The sequence below is a fragment of the Uloborus diversus genome, chromosome 6 (genome assembly GCF_026930045.1).
Source record: "Uloborus diversus isolate 005 chromosome 6, Udiv.v.3.1, whole genome shotgun sequence".
Classification (NCBI taxonomy): Eukaryota; Metazoa; Arthropoda; class Arachnida; order Araneae; family Uloboridae; genus Uloborus; species Uloborus diversus.
Window position 1 is genome coordinate 114207684 of NC_072736.1, and position 22707 is coordinate 114230390.

The 22707-nt window shown below is 32.9% G+C and overlaps 1 protein-coding gene across 1 annotated transcript in view; it reads right to left on the reverse strand.

The window, feature by feature from the left end:
- Positions 1–268: 268 nt before the first annotated feature.
- LOC129225148 (protein eva-1 homolog C-like) overlaps positions 269–22707 on the reverse strand; it is a 170724-nt gene continuing 148285 nt past the window's right edge. Inside the window, exons 2-8 of the mRNA XM_054859709.1 lie at positions 15468–15670; positions 14584–14707; positions 11752–11901; positions 9451–9597; positions 6254–6412; positions 2791–2949; positions 269–582 (exon numbers count right to left, since the gene is read on the reverse strand). Of these exons, the coding sequence (XP_054715684.1) occupies positions 269–582; positions 2791–2949; positions 6254–6412; positions 9451–9597; positions 11752–11901; positions 14584–14707; positions 15468–15670 (1256 nt within the window). The remainder of the gene's footprint in view (positions 583–2790; positions 2950–6253; positions 6413–9450; positions 9598–11751; positions 11902–14583; positions 14708–15467; positions 15671–22707) is intronic.

Sequence of the window (22707 nt, forward strand, 5' to 3'; positions counted from 1 at the left end):
CCTCAATAGAAACCTATGTATAATTGAGACCTTTATGGTGTCATAAGCCATCCAAATGTAAAAAAAAAAGAACAATACTGCAGTCATTAAAACATACAAGAGCCCCTGAGAATGTCACACGTCAACATTAAAAACATTTTCATAAATTAAAAGAAACAATCAACAAACAACACAAAGCTGCAAAAGCTTTGGACTAAAAAATTGACCAGCAATTACATCCTGCTGCCCATTATATATATATGTATATAATATTTCTGCCTGGCCACTATTAACTGTAATAGTAACTGTTCATGGAATGGGAGAGGGGTGCCCGCGGCTGACTCGTGCTGTCTTGCCTCCGTATGGTGGACATGTTTGTGTACCGTACCACTTCGACGCTCTGGTCCTGCCTGGGATCGTACTGGTCCAGGTCGGAACAGTCTTCGTCAAAGTTCAGGGGCAGCGGCTCCGATATATTCAGCTTTGCCTTTTTTAGAGTCTTCTGTTGCTGCGAATATAACCGCACTGTCAACACCAATAAGAACAGAAGGATCCCGGCTCCAAGGCTTAGAGTTACGTAGAGAATGAACTTTTCTTTGTTTTCTGTAAAAGAGAAAAAAGTATATTAATATTATACTTATTGGTACTGGCGATGTATTAAATACAAAAGTGTAGACCAGCAAGAGCCTTCACATGTACAATCAAAAGCCTAAAATCCGCACAGCTTGGATCCAGAAATGTTTCAAGGAGGGGGCGGTTGATTTTTTAACTTACCTCTTACTACATATGTAATTTATACATGCTTGAGGGAATGGGGAAGCTGCCACAGCATTTTTATCTTAAACAACTAAAATATAGAGGTTTAGTCAAGGAAGCCCCTGTGAACTTATTCCTTTAAGCTACCATTGAAAGAGGTGTTCTACAGGGCTGTAGACAGGGTGGGGACCGTCGGGACAAATCCCCCCCCCCCCCCGAAATTCTAGGACACAAACTTTTTAGTCCTTCCCTTTTTTTAGTTTTTCCTTCTCCACTCAAAAAAAAAAGAAGCAACCAAGACTCTGAATCCTCTAATCAAAACGTTTCCCCTTCACCAAGACCTTGTTACTTCTTTCTTTAAGTCAGACCCCTTTTCTGACTCCCCCCCCCCCCGCACAAAAAATGCGCAGTGGACAGGGGCCATTGTTTGAATTGGGGAATGTCTTAGAATGGTTCATCTTCCATTCTCTTTTTCAAAAGTAGAGAGGGATTGGGGTCCCCTCTGTCCTTTGATGGACCATCAAGTTTCGTGGTGGGTTGAATGTTTCATTGATTTCACCGCCTAAACACCCCCTAAAAATAGCTTTTTAGCATTTGGTATCTCGCTTTGTGCGTTTGGTAAATGCTGACTCTTTACTCATTGTCAACATAGCTTTTCAAGCTATATTTCATTTTTTAGGATAACGCATATATAGTTGACTACTGGTAAATTTCACGTTCATACATATTTAAAAGTATTTAATCAGGTATGTAGTTGATCTGTTGATATATTTTTGGGGGGGTATTTCAAGTATATTTTTGGTGCAAGAATTATCAATACATTCATTTAAAACAAGCATTTTAAATGCAACTATAGTTTACGACTGAAAACAGCTACGAGAAATGCGACCAAAGAAGAGCGATTGATGGGGCTCACTTTATTAAGTGTATTTCGGGATATTCCCGTTTGTTCCGAAAAAGTAGTAGAAAAGTTTTCTAAAAGTTCTCGTCACATGGTTTTATAATAAGTTAATAAAAAAAGGTATTTTAAACTAACTTTTTATTACTTTTAGCTTGATTTTGCAAACCTCAAATAAACGCAACTTTGAACCCTATCCCCCCTCCCCTGGACTACTTATCTGGAACCATACTTGCCTTTGACCATGTCCCCCCCCCCCTCCCCCGAAAAAAATTCCTGGCTACGGCCTTGGTGTTCTAACATTGTGTTTTAAAACTTCAATTTTGCAATAATTCCGTTGGAATGTTTCAAAAACCCCTAACATCATCAAAAGTAGTCTAAAATTGATCATTTTGGAGCTTCAGTTTCTAAAAATTACTGGAGGAAATTCACTGAACGGGTTCTTTCCCCTAACCCTACCTGAGATGTTTACAATGAGATTCAAACCCTATTCCTTTCCCTAACATCACTAAAAATGACCTTCACTTGCTTTTTAGGGCTTCAATTTGGATATATTGCCAGTGCATGGTCCCTCAAGGCAGGGGCAATCACACCTCCCTTGCATCCGTCGTACACATTTTGCAATGTTACATTCAAAATCATCATCATTATTTTTAAAGAAACTGATACTGAAGAAAAAGATACTATAATACCCAACAAACTATTCTAAAAAGCAATTGTTCATTGATTTTAGGACTTTTATTAAAACTTGTCTATATATGCCTCAGGCATGTTCACAATTGTCCCTTTGTCTGGGCACAAGAGAACTACAAAAGACGTTTTTTTTAAAAATACTATTCTATAAAAAAAATTCCATATGACCAAAGAAACTATAAACAGATATTTTGCTCTGATAAATTGATAATATTCTTTAAAAAATGCATGAATAAAAAAAATCATATGTGTAACTTTTCCCCTATTCCCTTCAATACTCTAGTTTATGTTTGTTGCACTCACTACACTACAATGCTTTCTAATTATTTGTCCCATACAGTTTAATATCAGAAATTTTAATACAAATGATGAAGAACAAACTTTAGTTGATGAATGAAAACCATAGAAATGAAAAACAATTATTAAGGGAATGAGCTTGCATAGAAAGCATATTTAAGGTATACCTGTGATGAATTTATAAGCTGCTATCCATTCTGTTATAAAACCAATAACTTTTTGATTGTCATCAACAACTGTACAGTTGACATCACTTATGTCGTCGCTTGTTTCATCACTTTGTACATCTGCTTTTTTGGTTGTAGTGATATTGAAGTCAAAAACACCTAAAACAAAGTCACTTTGTATGAAAGGGTAGTTGAAGCAATCTTTAAAACAGAACACAGATTAATAAGTTTCAGTTATAAAAGCTGTATGAGTAACAACAAAAGGATATGGAGAATATTTTGTTCAATCAAAGCAATCAATATACATTGAAAAAAAAAAAAAAAATCAAATTTAAAGTGTTCAAAAAATCTTGAGAATTGCTTAAGAAAAATAACATTATTGTTTACATATGAGGCAGTGAGAAGAATAGGGATGTAAGTGCCAAAATTAAAAATTTTGAGATAACCAGTACAAACCGTAGGAGAACCTCTTCTCTGTTTTGCGGCAAGAGATAGAACTAGTATCTCTGGTAGGTGCTGCTATACAGCATGATTAAGAAAAGTTTTTTAATGAAAGTGTACCTAGGATCGCAACTTTAAACGCGTTTTACTCAAAATTTGAAAATGCCCAGTTGATCCATTTGCTTCTCACTGCCAAATATGTGTAACTCATTTTCTTTCATTTCCTCCCCCCCCCCTTTCTCAGATGGAAAAAAAAGGACAGCCCCTTACTGCTCACTTACCTATATTTCTCTTAAAAATTGCACAACTGGTCCAACTAGTGTATACATTCCAAGTACAGTAAATCTTGTTTATCTGACCTAACTGGGACCGAAAGAAATCCAGATAATTCGAGTAATATGGCAAATGAGCAAAAAAAAAAAAAAAAAAAAAAAATACTTAAGTAAGTAGTCATACCTTTTATTAAAGGAAAAAAAAAACCTTCATAACAAAATTACTCAAGATTGTTTTGCACAATCCACACTTTATCATTAATATTATTCAATCAAACACTTTATCATTGACAATACAGCTGCAGTGGTGTCTAACTGACACTTCAAGCACACTATGATGTTTATCAAACTGCTGTAATTTATTGCACGGTCTATTTAGGACTAGTACATTTAATCAAAACAAAAAGCAAATGACTGGCGGATCTATAGTTCAGCTATCATAATTCAAAATGATTATTTGAGTGATAATTTTTAAAACTCTACATTTTTGATCCTGATTAACTGGAGATCTGGATAATTGAGGGCAGGGTAAACAAGATACTACTGTGTGAATACTAAACACACAACAAATTGTGAAAACCCTAAAATTTTTGAAATGTGAGTTGCAAAAAAATCCGTAAATCATGCACATTCACTACTGTTTTTATTTAATTTTCCATTACTATTTTTCACAAAAAAATGAAACATCTGTCATTTTAATAAACAGTTTATGTAGTGTCAATGAACACAATCAGAACATTAAAACACTAATAGAAGATTTATAAGGACAAAAGAGATAAATAGCTTTGTAAACAAAATTATTAACTACAAAATATAAATAGAAAAAGTGATGAGCAAGTAACAATCAAATGATGTAAGGGATATATTATCCCCATAAGGATCGAATAATTTTCAAGAAAACGGTTATAAAAGTGTCTATTTTTTTAAATTAAGAAAATTAAGTAAAAATAAGTGTACGAAAAACATGTGCATTCAATTTTTAACATTTTTTAGATTGAAATTTTAAATTTTAAAAAACTTTTACGAGAAGCGAACAAGCAAACCCAAGCAAGCAGCGAAAATTTAAGAAATACGTCTTTTAAATATTGAAAAAGGATTTTATTAACCTTTTGTGTAATATAAGTAAAGATTAGTAAATTTTTCTTGTGTGGTAAATTACAAAGCATGAGATATAGAGACCAACATCACAATCTGGATAGAAAAACAGAATTTCCTTCCCGCATCTCTGCAATTACATTTAAAATGAACTGGTACTGCCATCTAGTGTATAAAGAGAGAAATAAAATGTATTCTGGGCAAAATAAATAAATTGGTTTGAATAGTTTCTCACGCTAATATTGCACCCCAGCACGGCATTTTCACGGGAGCGAGAGGGAAGGAGTTAAACTACAAATGGTTTATTAGAGCATATTTTATGGAGCCTTAGTCCCTTTTTTGGAGCTGGTTATATTCTTGTGGGTGGGTACTCTGTAGCATTTAGGGAGGGAGGGAGGGGGGGGGTGCAGAATCGAGCATGAAAGAGGATGGACTTTTTTGAAATGGATGAAGATCTTAACTGGCTTGTAGGGGAAAAGGAAAATATGGAAAGACTAACGAATGGTTTGGTACAGTTCATATTGACTACATGGAAGTATGTCAAGCACTGTTAACATACTTATGATACATATGAAGAAATTTTTATTTTTTTTGAATCATGAAAATAAAGGATAGCATAGTTGTGATGAAATAAAGAATGAAGATATGTGGTGCAGCCAAAACAACACTGGACTGAAATGCTAACATCATTCGAATCTGTTAGAGACATCTTAATAAACGGAAGAAAATTTGCTAAATTTTACTTCAACTCACATTTTAAAAGTGAACATTTAATGTCACTGAACACAATGCAAGTCAAAATAAGAGAAGCACTAAATCCAATTTTTGTTCATGAAAGTGTATACTATTATTCTCTAAATTTGTGAACTAACTTCATTTTTGATCATGTCTTTTCATTGAGTGAAAAGCAATAAGTGTAATTAAACTGAAATATTTTATTTCATTTACACAGAGTTACATAGTTTTGAAAATATCACAAGTAAAAAGTCCTAATGTTTCGGAGCCATCGTTTAGGAGGGAGCAATTGTCCCTACTGGCTTTGAGAAATTAATGTATTTATAAAAAGCAAGCATGTTTTTTGTTGTTTTCCCATACAATTTGCATACATCTACAACCCTTTCTCTTCTCCGTAAAAAAATTCAAAATGACAGGTCTGTCTCTTTTATTGATTTGAGAAAACTAGGTATATAGAAATTTAAAATCCTTAAGTTTATTTATTATTGCTTCTGCTCCATGATTGATGTTGGTTTTTGTGGTTTGTGCTTTTGAATAGCTTCCATCTTGTACACACATCCCATAAATTTTATTTTTCTGTAGTGATCATTTTTTAATGAACTAAACAAACAAATAACTGCATGATGCTCTACATTACAAATTTGTTAGCTAGAACTAATCAGTCACATCATAGAAGACTTCATTAGCGTTTAATAACTTAGACAGTTGCTAACGCAAACGATACAGGTAGACCAACAATTAGAATAATCCTATAAAAGTCACTTTTCCCCTCTCTATATTTAAATATTATCATCATTTCAAAGGCGTTTAGAAAAATGTACACATTTCTAACTTGTTTGATGCACCAAATATACAGAAAACAGTATAATATTTCTTGAGGAATTATGTGAACCATGTACGAGAAACAAGAAGAATCTAACCTCTGTGGTAACTAGAGGGTGTAGTGAACTTGAGGTTCACGTTGTCTGAAGACTTCAAGTTATGCAATATCTCAGATACATCCGGCTCATTTAGGCCATTTGAATAATCTATTTCTGTTTCTTCTTGCAACTCCAGGTCTTGAAGGGAATCCTTAGGAACTGCAGGAAAAACAAAAAAAAAAAAAAAAAAAAAAAAAAAAAAATGAGTAAATGATACAATGAAATGATCTTGCAACAAATACCAATACAACGAAATATTTGTTTCAACCAAATAACTTTGCAGTCCCAATAAAATTTCTGGTACATTTCTCAAATCCCATTACAACGAACAAAAATTGTGGTCCCTTTAAGGTCGTTGTAACAGGATTTTGCTGTAAAGCTTCTCATATTTAACAGTTTTGTAGAAGCACAAAAAAGCAGATGTTTTTTAAAGCAAGTACACTAACATCATATTCAATGCAATAGAGTTAGTCAAAATACAGATGATTCAAACGCCTCTGAAATCGTAAATCCCATACAATAATTAAAATTCACATAATTCAAAAATTGAATGACGTTAATAAGTTAAATATTTGCATGGAAAGTGGGACAAGGGGTCATTGTTTTAAACTATTCAAATATCAGGCTAACCTGGAAATTCGGAAAAATTACTATTTTAGTAGGGTTGTGGGTACTTGGAACAGCTTACCGGAAAAGGTGGTAATGAAAAAGGGGGTGGATAGCTTTAAGGGGCCATTGATCTTCATTAGGGACTAATAAACTGACTAGGACCAGCCCAGCTAGGCCCAGAGCCTGTTGCTCATTGTCACATTTGTATTAGAACTTGTATAATCACAAAAGCATGCAAAGCTATATATTGTGAAGCATATATGCATGTTCTGAAATTCTAATAACAAAAATTTACTTCTTTACTAATAATAAAGCTCAAAGTCTCTCTGTCTGGATCTCTGTGACGTGCATAGCGCCTAGACCGTTCGGCCGATTTTCATCAAATTTGGCACAAAGTTAGTTTGTAGCTTGGGGGTATGCACCTCGAAGCGATTTTTCGAAAATTCGATTTTGTTTTTTTTTCTCTTCCAATTTTAAGAACATTTTACGAGGAAATAATCATAAGATGGACAAGTAAATTACCAAGTTATCATAATGTGGAACCGTAACATGGGCAAGCCAATTGGCGAGAAATTCACCCTACATTTTTGTACATACAGGTGAACCAAAAGATCTTTTAGTTTTCTACTACGAGCAAAGCTGTGCGGGTACCACTAGTTTAAAACATAAGTATAACTAAGAGAACTTTGGATTTTGTTTAAACCTTCAAGACATTTCAGAACTCGTAATGCAAGTAGCTACAAAACAGTAAAATATGTGGATGTATTAATAAAAAATATAATAAATCCTTAATAAATAAATAAAATAAAAATATATGAATCTTAAGATAACATTTCTATAAAATTAAAAAAATCTTTTTAGCTTGATTAACCAAGATTTTTTAATAAATAAAAAATATAAATAATTAACAATAAAAATTATTGTACATCGATTCATTTACATACAGGTATGTCCCAAATTCATTATAGGCTAATTTCATGCATGACACACTAGAAGTGAAATTTATAACAGCATTTGAAAACATCTAGAGAAGTATAAGTGATTGAAAGCTGAATATTATTACATTGAACTTTCTACTTAAATAGCTATTTTACACTCTTTAGATTCAACTTTATTTAAATTATCCCTCGATTATGGTTTTGAAACAGAATTCTGACTCAAACTACATGTTAGTTAATTTTGTTCTATGTGGATCTCTAAAATTTTTACAAGTTTAAAAACGTTTTCAAATCTATTTATGGTTCTTGAATGATAAAATTTTCGAATAAGTAAAATGTACTTTTTAACAATTCTGGAAGTCTTATCAATAAGACTTACACAAAAACTCACATTCCCCTTTGAGATAACAGTTCATTCTTGGTATCATTGCTTCAATTTTTACGTTATTGTTTTTCAAAAGCAAGACAATATTCCTTCATTTTTTTATGAAATTACAAATTTAAAATGCATAAATTTTTAACTCCATTACAGAACACCAAATAAAAAACATAATTTAAAGCACACAAAATAGTCAATAAAATATTGCATTGACATATATTTGGGTTAGAAGAATAAATTTAATGCAAAAAATATGTGAGCTTACGAAATGAATTGCCAGGAATTATCAAAGTCACAGCAATACAAGCTACAATGAAACCACTAGTGACTTTCAGAAATCAAACCAGCAACAAGAATAGTGATCTGATAAGTTTTCTTATTTGCTTCTAAAGCTCAGTTTTCAAGGCAGTTATTTGCACAAATATAACAAATATTCATGTAAAAATTTGTTTGAGAAAAATGTGACATTTTTTAATGCTATTAATAAATAGATTAAGAGCAATAAATTAAGTGCATTTTGTTTATTTTTAGAAAAGAATTGCTTCAAAAGAGAAGAGTTACAACATAGAAAATGTACATTACATTGATTTAAAATTGGAGAAAACAAACAAGGTGACACTTAATATTTGTTTAATCAAGCGTCAATACTTAATATTTCAAGATTATAAAAAAGTTAATATGAATATTTTCCCTTCAATTCTTGTAATATCCTTGGATAAAAAATCATGTACATGTATGCAGATGCTTACATGGATGACTCACTTGTCAAATCAACTAACTCCATAAAACAAAAAGTAGAGAATATTTATGAAGAAGATGGTGTTATCCATAGAAGTAATTAGGCTCTCGTGTTACATTTTCTGCCATCACATGGTCAGAAATGCACTGAGTCAAAATTTCAATATAAATTCACATGCTATTGATAAAGTACTATTAAAGCAGATGTGACGATTTTTTTTAAAAAGTAGAGTTCGATTTGGCAATTGAGGCATCTATATATATATATATATATATATATATATATATATATATATATATATATTTTTTTTTTTTTGTTTTTGCCACCTGCTCTAGGTGAAATCTGAGGTTACAACTCTAACTGAGACTTAAAAGAACTGAAGTTACACACCATTAACCTAAACTTTAAAATAATGCAAGCAAGAAGCTAATTGAGAACAAACAAATAAACACAATTTGTGAAAGAAAAACATGGTACAAGGACAAAAGTTACTTAAAAAAGAAAAAAAATCAGAGAAAGCAAATCATCATACCACATGTAAAAACGACTTTTAAAAATAATCTTGCTTTGGCTGAGCATCCAGTGCTCCCAAACATCAAGGAATCAGCAGACAGCGTGCATTTTCTGCGCCCGTGACAGCTGTTCATTGCAGTTTCAGTGGCGAAGCCTGCTTCACAGTCTTGGGAAGAAAATAAAAATGATACAAATGAGAGAAAATATGCAAAGAAACATTTTATGAAGCAATGCAGTTGACAAGAAATAGGCCTAATAGTAAGCCCAATATTTACAATTCAGAGTGATAGAGAAATTTAGTACAAACGAGCTGATGTGTGCATCACATGACTTCCTTTTACTCCAATTTAATGTAATTTTCCCATTATTTGGTAATTTTAATGTGATTCAACAGTTAACTCTCTAAATATCACCAACAGTGGCCAAATTGAAACCAGATGTTTAAAAAAATCACCAAATTTGTCGCCAAGTTGGCGAAAATCTTGGCGACCAAAAGACTGGCGATATATCGCCAAGTGCCCGCCAAATAATAACACCACTTGAGTTTACATCGAAATTAACAATGATTTCCCCCCCAAAAAAGGGTCAAAAGACCCCTTTAGAAACACCCGAATGCAACCAGAAGGGAAGGTGCACAACTAGACTCCACTAGGAGTCTACGTACCAAATTTCAACTTTCTAGGACTTACCGTTCTTCAGTTATACATACGCACATATGCACATACATACATACGTACATACAGACGTCACGAGAAAACTCGTTGTAATTAAATCGGAAATCGTCAAAATGGATATTTCGCGGGTCCATACGTTCTAAGGCGTGGTCGAGTCGAAAAAAAAAACTTATCATTCATTTGGTGGTGAGTAAAATGGAAATTAAGGTCAATTTTTGAGTGAAAATTTTTTCGCGAATACAATACTTCCTTTTTTGTAAAAAGGAAATAAAAACGAGGTTAAAAGTTGGGCGGGTTGACTTATACGTGGAAAAGAATTTTTGAAGATTTACCCCAAACAACTCGTGGGAAAGAAACACTTGAAAATGTGAACATTTTCTAAATTTTAGTCCAGTCCTTTTAAACTAATACTAAAGAAGTTAACAATCCCACATTCTGCTATAATTTTACCTGGTTTGACAGCAAAATAAAAGATAAATAACTATAACAAAAGACTGACAACGGAAAAGTGCGGAAACTGTGCGAAAGTTTGTTGCACGTAAATTAACGTTCACTTAAAAAAAATGAATGCAATATGACAACAGTGCAAAACTTTATCAGCATTAACTCAAAACAAAAACAACAAGTAACAAAAGTTGTAACTGCTGAAACGAACCTTCACAAATATCGCGATAGCAAAGATGAAATTTTTTGTACAAAAGTGTAAAAATAATGCTTTTTTGATTGTAAGAATTTCTTTACAATTCATTTTGCTTCTTTTTAAAACGTTTATTTTCAAAAATCGCGGCAAAACGTTCCCGGTTTTTTTCAGAAAGTAGGATGTTGACTTATGCGCGGGTTTTCGATTTCTTCCTAATTTCACTCATGCAAGGAAAGAAGGGGGGGGGGGGGGGACCTATAAGCAAAATCGACTTACATGCGAGTATATATGGTAATAAAACGTTTATCCAAATCATAACTACTGATCCCCTTTGCCTAGTAATCAATTGAATTGTTTATTTTAAACATGAGACCAACAACGAAATTTCTGGAAAAAGTTTATATCATCATAGTCAACTTCAGTAGAGATTACAAAGCTTTTTACTAAAGAAATTTACTAAAATGGGTATCTCTTTCAGTCTAGAATATTGTAATCCTCCTGTGAATTTTTTTTTTTTTTTTTTTTTAAAGGATGCAAAAAATGCTTTTTTGAAATTTTAGACCTAAGCTCTTGACAAATTTCCGAAAAAAAAAGGTTCGATTTACAGTCTGGACTCTAAGTAACACAGGAGGAAGTGGAGTCTAAGTTACCAGGAAGAAAAGATCAAAACATAGACGTTAATGTTTATGAAAGTCATTTTAATTGATCATCAAATGGTCTTGGCTCAGCCCCCCCCCCCCAATCCATGAATAAAAAATGGCAAAAATAGATGCAAAACTTTATTTTTTTTAATTCTAAAGTTCTAAATCTAAATCCTGTAATAATTTAAATCTGAACTCTATTGTAATTTGCACTAAATTTTGTAATTAAAATAAACAAAAAATAGTTCTAAAGTTATTGCAGGTAAGTATTTATTTATTGTTATCATTTAGCTACACATCTCAGTACACCTGCAGAAGTATGTAATGATTTTAAAAGATAAGTTCAAATAAATAAGAATACTTACCTTCAAGATTTTTACTGGCAGTATTCGGGCATTCTTCAACACCCGTGAGAGAACTGCCAAAGAATGCGCTGTATATGATGATGCGTAATGACTTGTGGCACCTCAATCTCATTTTATCATGCTGGCATACTATGCGGGTGAAAAATTTATCTGAAAAAACAAACAAATATATTAGCATCAATAACCAAGCATTAATTGATTTTATGAACAAAATTTCAGCTCCAACAAACATAATTTATTATGTACAGAGGGCAGGGTTGCAGTGGAAGATTGAATTTGGGGTTTAAAACCTAAAATCCAAAATTTTAGGGCACATTGCCAATCCTAGTATGTTTGTTACACATACTAGTAGCAAGAGTTATGCTCCCTCAAGGTTTTTTTCTTTTGACACATTCCCATACATATATTTAATCCTTAATGTTTGCTGAAATGGGACTAGTTTTGTGAAATTGTGATTTTTCTTTTTAAACAAGGTTTAGAGAAGAAATAAATGCGATAAAGCATAAATCAGTTAAAATTAAGTTCAGGGACAAAACTAACATATGTAATACACAAATAATGAAGAAGTTCCATAAACAAGAATTTCTACGACTTTATTAAAAAAAAAAAAAACTGGTAGTTGTTTTCACTGCACTTACAGTATTATTGCAGTAAAACTGCATTTAGGAAGCCTTTAAAGATACTTCTCACCTGCGAATATTGTGAGATATTTGTTTTGACAATTGTTATTCTTTGTAAACAATTCACTCCGGTATTTTTTTTTTAAAATCAAGGACTCTTTTTTGAGTTAGATATTTTTTTTTGGGAAGAGTCTAATTTTGAAAATTTAATTTATGTGACAGGGTCTTTTTTTGTTCTGATTCGTTAATTCGATAATACTAAAAGAAAAAAGAATGTTAGCACAGTACTATCCCGAATATCCGCGAGTCAATCAACAATCAGACACATGTTATATGTATTTTCGCAGCAAAAAGCAAATACTAATGGGGGGTTGTTTTTTTTCCTTCCTTTCCTTCTTTTTTTTTTTTTTTTTTTTTGTCGAAAAAGTGTAAATTTAACTCGGTCGTTTTCGTTTTATTTATCTATTTATTTGCTTATTTATTTATTTATTGTGCTTTCTTCGTCATACATACACTTGTTCTTTATTAATGTTATGTTCTGTTGTGCAAAAATACAAAGCATTTCTACTGTACTTTATATTTTTAAACTGTTTTTAGAAAGTATTATGGATCAGTACAACCGAGTTTTGAAGAAGAACAACTTTTAAATTATTAGTCCCTCATTCTAGCCTTTTTACGGTTTATCCGTGGCACTTGTGCCACCCAATGGGATAGTTTCCAAAAATTTATAAGTATTTTTTTTCCGAAAGAGCATGTTTAAAAACGTAGGATCTGACCATTTTAAAAATAATTTGCTTAAGTTTAATATTAAAAAAAAAAAAAAAAACTTAAATCGCTTAATACGCTTTCATTGTTTACGTTTCTGTCGTGTGACATCACAAATAATGAAATGCCATTCAATGTTGGCCTTCAAAGATCAAAATACTTAATTCGCATCTTTACTTGCGTTTATTGGCAACGATATGGTTGACAGCAAACGTAGAGCGCAATGATTAATTCGCTTCTTGATTATCATAACGTAGAAACGCTGTAGAAAGATGCGCCGAAATACATCATTTGTGACGTCATCAAGACCAAGCCTTGTTTGAAAAATCGGACATTAAAAAAAAATTAATTAAAAAATAACTGTTGGGAAAATGAAAGTATTTTCTGGGCCCATGTTATTATTTTTGCTTATTCTATCAATTTCAATGACTAAAAGTAGTACTTTTGGCTGAAGGAAAAAACCCCATTCCGCGGATAATCGAAAGTTAACTGTATTCGGTTTTGGTAAAGAAAAAAAAAAAAAAAAAAAAAAACTAAACATGAAGATAAACATTTTGATGATAAATAATGGTTGGCTTATTACTGATCATGCCCTAATCTCTCCGAAAGTAATATTTATTGCCCAAAAGTTAATTGCCAAGCCTTACAGAAATTACTCTTTCTCCCCATACATTTTCATCACATCGAAGCTTTATGCATTAAAAGTAGTTTGTCAAACGGAAAAAAAGAGAATAACATTACATCGCAAGGTAAGCATTTAAGACCTTTGGGAGGAGGAAAAAAAATAATAAAAAATCACACACTAATCGAAAAAAATTATACTGGTGCAAAAGCATTTTAAAACGGCTAAGAGTTGGTTACCTTTCGGTAAACATAAAGGTTCAAAAAATGGTTAAAAATCGGAATACTAAAAATCGATTCAAAATGAAACAATGTTTAACAAGAAAAGCGATAGAAAAAAAAATAATAATAAAAAAAAATCGAAAATTCTCGAGCTAATTCGGTAACTTAAAAAAAAAGTTAATTAATATAATTAATTAATTAACTATAATAATAATATTAAATAAAAATATTTATTAAGCGCAAGTACGTACATCATAAGACTAGTATTGAAACTTGAAACGTGGGTGTAAAGATTATTCATAAATAACGGTGTAATGTGAAAAAATATATATCGGAATTCTCTTTCGAAACTGATGATGCGCAAGAAGACCAATTTGATACTTAAAACGTAGAAGCTGCGAATATTTTAAAAAAAGCGGTGAGTGTGAAAAAAGTATCATAGATATTTTTCAAAACTAGAGAGCAGCACAAAGAAGAAGGTAAGAAAAAATTATATATTTTTAGAAGAATAAATAAATTTTAATCTTTTTTATTGGAAACTTGGAAGCAAAATTAAATTAATGTACGGAAACAGAACGTTTCCGTACTTGCAGTGGACACTTACTTGGTCTGCATTTGTAGGCAACATCTAGATATCTCTGGACTCCCGGACAAGGATCTTCTTTTAAAAGTTTTGGAGATATTTCTAACTGGCACTCTTGTTTTTCTCGACAAGACGACTGAAGGTTCTGCAACAAAAGAAAACGTAAAAATACAGTGAGAAAGTCCATGAAGCAGTCAATAGTGTCAATAAATATTTTACTTTATGATGGCATTCCTTATTGATTAAATTGCTGTCAGAAGGGAAGGCTGGGGACAGTCGATACCCTTTTTTCTGGGAGCTTATAACATTTATTTGAATCAATGTAACTTAACTAAATGGAACTAAGATGTGTAACGACTTCACGTTACACATTTAAAAGTCTTCAGTGGTTTCATCAAAATGTTAAGAGTTTTTTTTTAATTTATAAATTAGAATAAAGTATTTTAAAGAGAAACTAATAAAGGTAAAAGTATCAAGGGTCCTTGATTCAAGGAGACTTGATTCTGGGGGAATAAGTGTTCTCATAAATGTTTTAAGTAGAAGTCAAACATTTATTTAAGGCTATAAAAGTCATAATTTGAATTTGGCCGTAGGTGTTCAAGGCAAGGTATTTGCATCGCAATGATCTCCGGCTTTAAATCCCATGAACATATTTTCACAGAATGATTCATGCTTATAATATATTACAAACAGTTTTTAAGTTAATAAGTGTATTCACCATACAGAGAGTTATTTAGGAACAAATCAACCAATTTTTCCTCCTGGAAAAGAGAATACAAGTCTGCATACTTATTTCGATCTTTCGTTTAGATCACTTCAGATACTTTCAGGAAGGAAAGTGGATCCGTCTCTAGAGAAGCATCCACGATTCTTACAATTTACACAATACAAATGTGACCACTCACTTCTCTGACATTGTGTGCGGAGCATCCGGGATTCCTCGCGATATCTTCTAGGGAGGGCCCCTTGGCTTGCGTTAGGCACATCATCTCGCCGGACACGGGTTTCCCGTATTCTGCGTGGCTGATGCTGATTGCTGTGTTGGGCCAGCACTCGATCCGAAGTTCCTCCTCGTCACATACTTGCATCTGGAAGGTGCGCAGAGTACCTGGAAAGACAATGAACAGAGATTAGTTTCAGGAACAAGGAAGAGTTAAGTCGCCTAAAATAAAATTTAGCCCAACTTGGACTCAACGGTAAGGCGGCACGATACCAGAATATTTCGGGTTCTAAGACAGGTGTTACAATCGGTATCTTGCGAAACAAGAAGTTGTTGTCAAACAATCTTGGAGGTGCTTCATGGGTCATATAATGGTGGGGGATCCTCTTTTCTTACTCAGTACGCAAATGCAGGAACAATAGTCACAGTAGCGTTTTACAGCTAAAAAGGTCAAGGGTGCCAATCCCTTCAAGAGCAGTGGTGCACCCCCTCAAAAACAACAAAGACCCCCTCCCCCAAGTGAACCGAGCTGATGTGTGCATCACATGACTTCCTTTTACTCCAATTTTAATGTCATTTTCCCATTATTGGCAATTTTAATGTAATTCAATAGTTTACTCTCTAAATATCACCACCAGTGGCCAAATTGAAACCAGATTTAAAAAAAAAAAAAAATCGCCAAGTTGGAGAAAAAACTTGGCGACCAAAAGACTGGCGATATATCGCCACGTGTCCGCCAAATTATAAAACCACTTGAGTATACATCGAAATTAACAATGATTTCCTCCCAAAAAAGGGGCAAAAGACTCTTTTAGAAACACCCAAATGCAAACAAAAGGGGAGGTGTACAACTAGACCCCACTAGGAGTCTACGTACCAAATTTCAACTTTCTAGGACTTACCGTTCTTCAGTTATACATACGCACATATGCACATACATACATACATACGTACATACAGACGTCACGAGAAAACTCGTTGTAATTAACTCGGGAAACGTCAAAATGGATATTTCGGACGTCTGTACGTTCTTAGGTACATATGTACGTGTGGTCGGGTCGAAAAAAAAACTCAACATTAATTCGGGGGTGAGCAAAATGGAAATTAAGGCCGAATTTTGAGTAAAAATTTTTTCGCGAATACAATACTTCCCTTTTTGTAAAAGGAAGTAAAAATACTTCTGAATAGACCTCCCACAAAATGTCAATACCGCAGTCAGCTCCACTACCCCCTTCCCCCACTCTATTTGGTGACTCTTGAAGGGAAAAAAAAAAAAAAAACGATTAAAATGGTAGAAATGAAAACATTGGTTTTTTACTAAGATAGTTTTTTTTTTTTATAGACCATATCTAAGCTCTGCAGGAAAACAAATTCTTACATATTTGAATGCGATAATGATAATAGCAGACGAGTACCGACACAACAAATCAAAAATGTATAAACATTTCTTCAGATAAACCCCAATTCATTCCCCAAAAACAACACTCCGGAAAGCAATCATTCCCAGGACTAGAGAATACAAGGGCTAGCTCGTTCCTTTGATCTTTTCATCCGCCGCGAAGTGGACAGCGAGAAGAGAGAACTCGTTTTTGACGTCATCGGGTACACTCCGCGGGACAATATCCACAGCGTATGCCCTAAGAACTGTGGTATGCCTTAGCTAAAATACAATTAAAGAATTTTTACTCTGTACAAGGATTGTTGAAGAGGCAGTTGAAGGGGCTGAGGCCGCTCCCAGACAAGGCTAAAAATCATTTATTATGAATAAGGATATGAATATTCTCTTCAAGGTTTGATTTCAATTTTCAAATGTCTCATAACATTTGACTACGGTTTCTTCAGAAATAAGCTCCTGCTCCTGCGCTAAATCTGTTGGCAGGTTATTTTCCCTTCACGTTATGCTAAAGTAAAGGTCACATTTTATAGAATCGAAAATATTTGTGGGTAATTATATTTGAAAGTATTGAAAATGCCTTCACGTGCTGATTTCCTAGTTGCTGAAAAAGTTCTGGAAACTTAAGCTTCCCCTCAAGATTTTCAAAGAGCTCAAAACACACCCAAAAATTTAGGAATACAACCTTTTTTTCTGCTTTGAAATGCTTTTTATTTATTTATTTATTTATTTTTATTGAATACTAACTTTGAAGCTGCTTCAATAAATAATTGGGGGAAGAATTTTAAAAAGTTAAGATAAAGAGCAAGACAAATTTTATAAAATGTGGTGTACGAAGTTATTTTTTAATGTAGGATTTGGTTCAACCCTGTCACAATGCAAATTTATGATATTTAATTAGTTTAGTAACGGCACTGTGAGACCGTAATAAATTTCCTTCAACCGTAAAATTACAATGCATTTAGATGTAATGCATGAAATTTCTTTGTAAATATTATTCAATAGATTTAACTCGACAATTTCTTGAACACTGTATCCCCATGCTTAAAATATATAATAATTCGCATTGATGCGACAACGACTTAAAGATGGGAGAAGAGAGATTGAAAATACTATATCGTGATTATCTCAATCGTGTATCTATTTTTGTAAAGAAGCTTTTTTTTTTTTTGTGATTATTTAAAGCTTTCAAATCAGATACATTAGTGTTTTTATGATTGTACAAAAGCTAGGCCATTTAATTGGTCTTCTGTATTGAAAGATCAATTGCCTGACCCATATAAAAAGGCTATTGAACTTTTTTCTTGAGTAAGAACATTTGGAAGAATCCGATATTTGAATGAAAAACTTTCTGAGGACAAAAGGTAAGCCGGCAGAATTTTTTTTTTTTTTTAATAGATTTTATCACAGAAGAAAACTTTGTAGAATATTGGGAAAGATTTCATTTATTACTGTAACGTAATGTTTTGGAGAATTCAGACATGAAGAAATTTTTCAGTCTACAAATAAGTTAGCTTTATAAATTTGGTGATAATCATTGAAACTTTAAATTTGGTTTACGTTGCTAAATTTCAATATGTTATTTTTAAATTGAAGTGATTGAAATGCTGATTAACAATTTCAGTAAACACCTATTAATCTGGACTTCGCTTTATCCGGACAACCATTTGAATGTACATACGGTATAAAAAAAGAACGCGTTAGCGCAATAATGTATTTTTGTAAGGCTGTAACTTTATTTTTACTTCCTTTTACAAAAAAGGAAGTATTGTATTCGCGAAAAAATTTTCACTCAAAAATCGCCCTTAATTTCCATTTTGCTCACCCCCAAATGAATGTTGAGTTTTTTTTTTCGATTCGACCACATGCGGAAAAGTGCCTAAGAATGTATAGACACGCGAAATATCCATTTTGACCATCACCGAGGTAATTACAACGACTTTTCTCGTGACGTCTGTATGTATGTGTGTATGTGCGTATGTGCGTATGTATCTCGCATAACTCAAAAATGGTATGTCCTAGAAAGTTGAAATTTGGTACATAGACTCGTAGTGGGGTCTAGTTGTGCACCTCCCCTTTTGGTTGCTTTCGGATGTTCCTAAGGGGGTCTTTTGCACCTTTTTGGGGGGAAATCATTGTTAATTTCGATGTAAACTCAAGTGGCGTTATAATTTGTCGGACACTTGGCGATATATCGCCAGTCTTTTGGTCGCCAAGTTTTGTCGCCAACTTGGCGACAAATTTGGCGGAGTTTTTTTTTGGTTTCAATTTGGCTATTGTTGGTGATATTTAGAGAATAAATATTGAATCACATTAAAATAGCGAATAATGGGGAAATGACATTAAATTGGAGTAAAAGGAAGTCATGTGATGCACACATCAGCTCGTTTTAACTTTTTCTAATGCAGTTTGATATTTCATTCTCTTTAATTCAAAATACAATTTTTACTGTGTTCAAGTATTTTACTTATGTATATTGGTTCAATTTATAGGTCATTTTGCTTAATTCGTTTTAAACAATCTAGATGACCTGGATCCTCAATTAGTCCAGGTTAATGAGGTTCTACTTCAGTTTTCAAATACAACGTTTGTTAAGATTCTTGGTCAGAGTTATAGTTACTTCGTGAAAAAAAACTTCCTCTAAAAATATCGGCAGTATTTAGATTCAAATGGGTTATCGCGAAATTCCAATATGTTTTAGTTATTCCTTATATCTATCTTATCTCTTTCATTTTCTTTGAGACAAGGTTGAAATAGCAATATTATTATTATTTTTTAAAGTCGAAACTGACAAAATTATGTACACACATGAGGAAATTTGACAAGCACAGTAAATTATTTTCATTTCTTTATAAGTTCAATTTTATTGCGCAGAATTTCCGCTTTCTACCCCTTTATAAAACATGCATATTGGATAAAGAATATCGAAAACTACACAATAGGAACTAAAAATTTGTATTGTAGATTTCTTTTATGTTTATTGTCTTTGGTATCGCTTATTAACTTGTCGATAAGATTCAAAACATTTACCCTTGTATTTCATTTTTTTGAAGCTTAACCCTCAAGAAACTTTTAAACATAAAAACGGGGAAAGAGATTGAAGAATTACGCACGCAAGCACTAAACAAATGTCCCAGATCGAGTCTACCCAGTGACGTCACTGGCACTTTCCCCCTCGTTCCTACTTTCGCGGCGCTAAGAGCCAGCCCTTCTAACTTCTATAGTCCTGAATCATTCCTTTCTGCACGCGCCAATAACTTGACAACATAAGTCAAAACATGGAAAGGATATCGCAACGTCCACATTCCATTGATATCCGATATTCGCCAACGCAGCGACATCAACATGGCGAAGGTCAACGACGAAATTCCGCGGAAAGCTCGCGCAGCGTCTTGAAGACAAGTTTATAAAAGTTGGTTTTATTATTATATTTATTATTATTTCTTTTTTTATTCTTTTTGTAAAGCTGTTGTTGACTTCGTGGGAAAAATGCTTTGTCGTCGTCTTTTTTGATCTCGGCTGAACAAGAGGAACAATTGCTCGCACAAAGTAGAAGTAAAAAGGGAGAAAAAAAAGCAGAATTCATAGAAGCATGATTTACAAAAGCCTCTTTTGAATACAATGCAACACAGGGAGGCTAAAAGTGGAAGCAGCATTCGGTCAAGCCTTTCTTGCCCTGCTATATAATCACAAAACTACTTTCTACGCAAAAATTTTGTTTTTTGTAATATTTAAAGCCCGAACAAAAGCCGATGTATGTTCAGCGTGAATACAACTAGAATAAAAGTAAAATTCAAGCTAAACGAAGCATTTAGGGCCGAAAGACGAGAAAAAAGAGATGAATACGAAAGGGTTAAATTTTCCTGAAATAACGCTATTTTGACAGCATCTGAAAACAGACACTGGGCCTTTATTTTTAGGTGCCGCCAAAAAATATTACGCGTTTGTTCACAGGCTTTATTTTGTCGCTTTGTTATATTATGAAAAGGAATTCTATTAGTCATGTTTACAGAGTGGCGATCTCAACCAGGGGCGGATACAGAAATAACTTTTGGATGGGTCCCGGAAATTGAACAGCGCACCCCCCCCCCTCATACAATATGTTTCATACCAAAGTTTTCATCACTTTATTTTTAAATGTTTTTTTTTAAGGATCACTTAAGGTCAATTAATCTACTTTTTGGTACATAAATATTATGCACTAATATGCTTTGATTGTAGACGTAAAATAACATTCCAAGCAAATTAAATACTAAACCCAATATAATATCACCGAGATGTTATAAAACGAACGGCTTTAATTAGGAACATTGTCATAATGATTATAACACGAGGGCAAGGTTATTATATAAACCCATACCTCATTTGAGTTTTTATAAATTAATTTATATTTTAATTATAAAATAGTACGTAATTAAGAAAATCATAGCTTCATAACACGTAAGTTTTATTGAAGAATTCAGATACTATATCTTTGCGAATTTCAAAGCAGTTACTGATTTGTTCTTAAAGCCATGATACAGTAGAGGTGACATTTTGATACAACATGCCATTAATATCATGGTTTTGCAAAGAAACTACCACGTGATTTCTTTCATTTTGCATTTCTTTATAAGCTGAAAAAGAAATCTATTATTTCGCAACTAGCTTCCTGGATCAAAATGACTCTTTTAGACACGTCTACACACTTTTTAAAAAATTGTTAGTTATTAATTCCATCAACGAAGAATTAAGGGACGAATTGCGATATTTCATCCCCTTGAATTTGAAACCAGTGAGTTAAATGTATTTTGAAGATCTATCTTCTAACTCCAGTATTACTTCTGTTGCGAAAAAAAAAATGCTTTTATTCAAAATGTGCTTGTGTTTTGTGTTCTTTTTAAATATCTCTTAAAAAAAAGAAAAGAAAAAAAAAAAAGAAGTCAATTAGAAAGGATAAATAAAATATTAAAATTAATTTACCTTTTTTTTTGGAGGAGGGGAGCGGGTCCCCTTTAAAATCCGCTACTGATCTCAACTACTGATCCGGCGCACCGGTACCTGTCCGTGGAAAACTTTGACCGACCATCAAATTTTCCCTCTCCGCTTCTTGAATAAACACACACACACACACGCACAAACAAGACAATACTTAGAAATTATGTTTTTCGAGTATGTGTTACTTGTATGATATTCGGCCGTTTTTTGAGACTACTTGATAACAAATAATAATTGCTTGTCTTTACATTTTAAACATAGTTGCTAAATTAATGACACTAAAACGGTTAACTGATTAACATTAAAACAATTGTTTCAACAGCTTTTCAACAACTAGCAAAGTCTTTTGGAAAAAAAAAAGTTCTCGAAGCTGTTTTTTACAAATTTTACCAGCCCCTGGGTCAAAAAAGGTTGATAAATTCTGTCTAATAATAAAAGCGCAAACATCTTACGTGTGGAACTCTTAGTATGAGTAATGGTTTTACGTTTGAAATGTTTTGAGTGATTTTCAAAAAACTGCCAAAACAATATTAAAAAAAAAAAAAAAAAAATGTTCCTATGTTTTTTCTCTTCTTTCTTCCTTTCAGGTGAAAATTTAGGAAAATAGCCAAACTGCTTTGTGAAATTAGCCAAAAACAGCAACTCTGCAGGGAAACCGCTCTCCCTTCTTAGATATATTGGAAAACTTCAATTGCAACTATACTTTTAGACATTTCCCGTGTTTATGCGCAAGATTTATTGTTTCCATATTTAAATGCATTAACATTTTACCAAATTTATTGTTTAAATAATTGCTTTAATATTCTTTTACAAATCTTCTGCTCAATAAATTTTA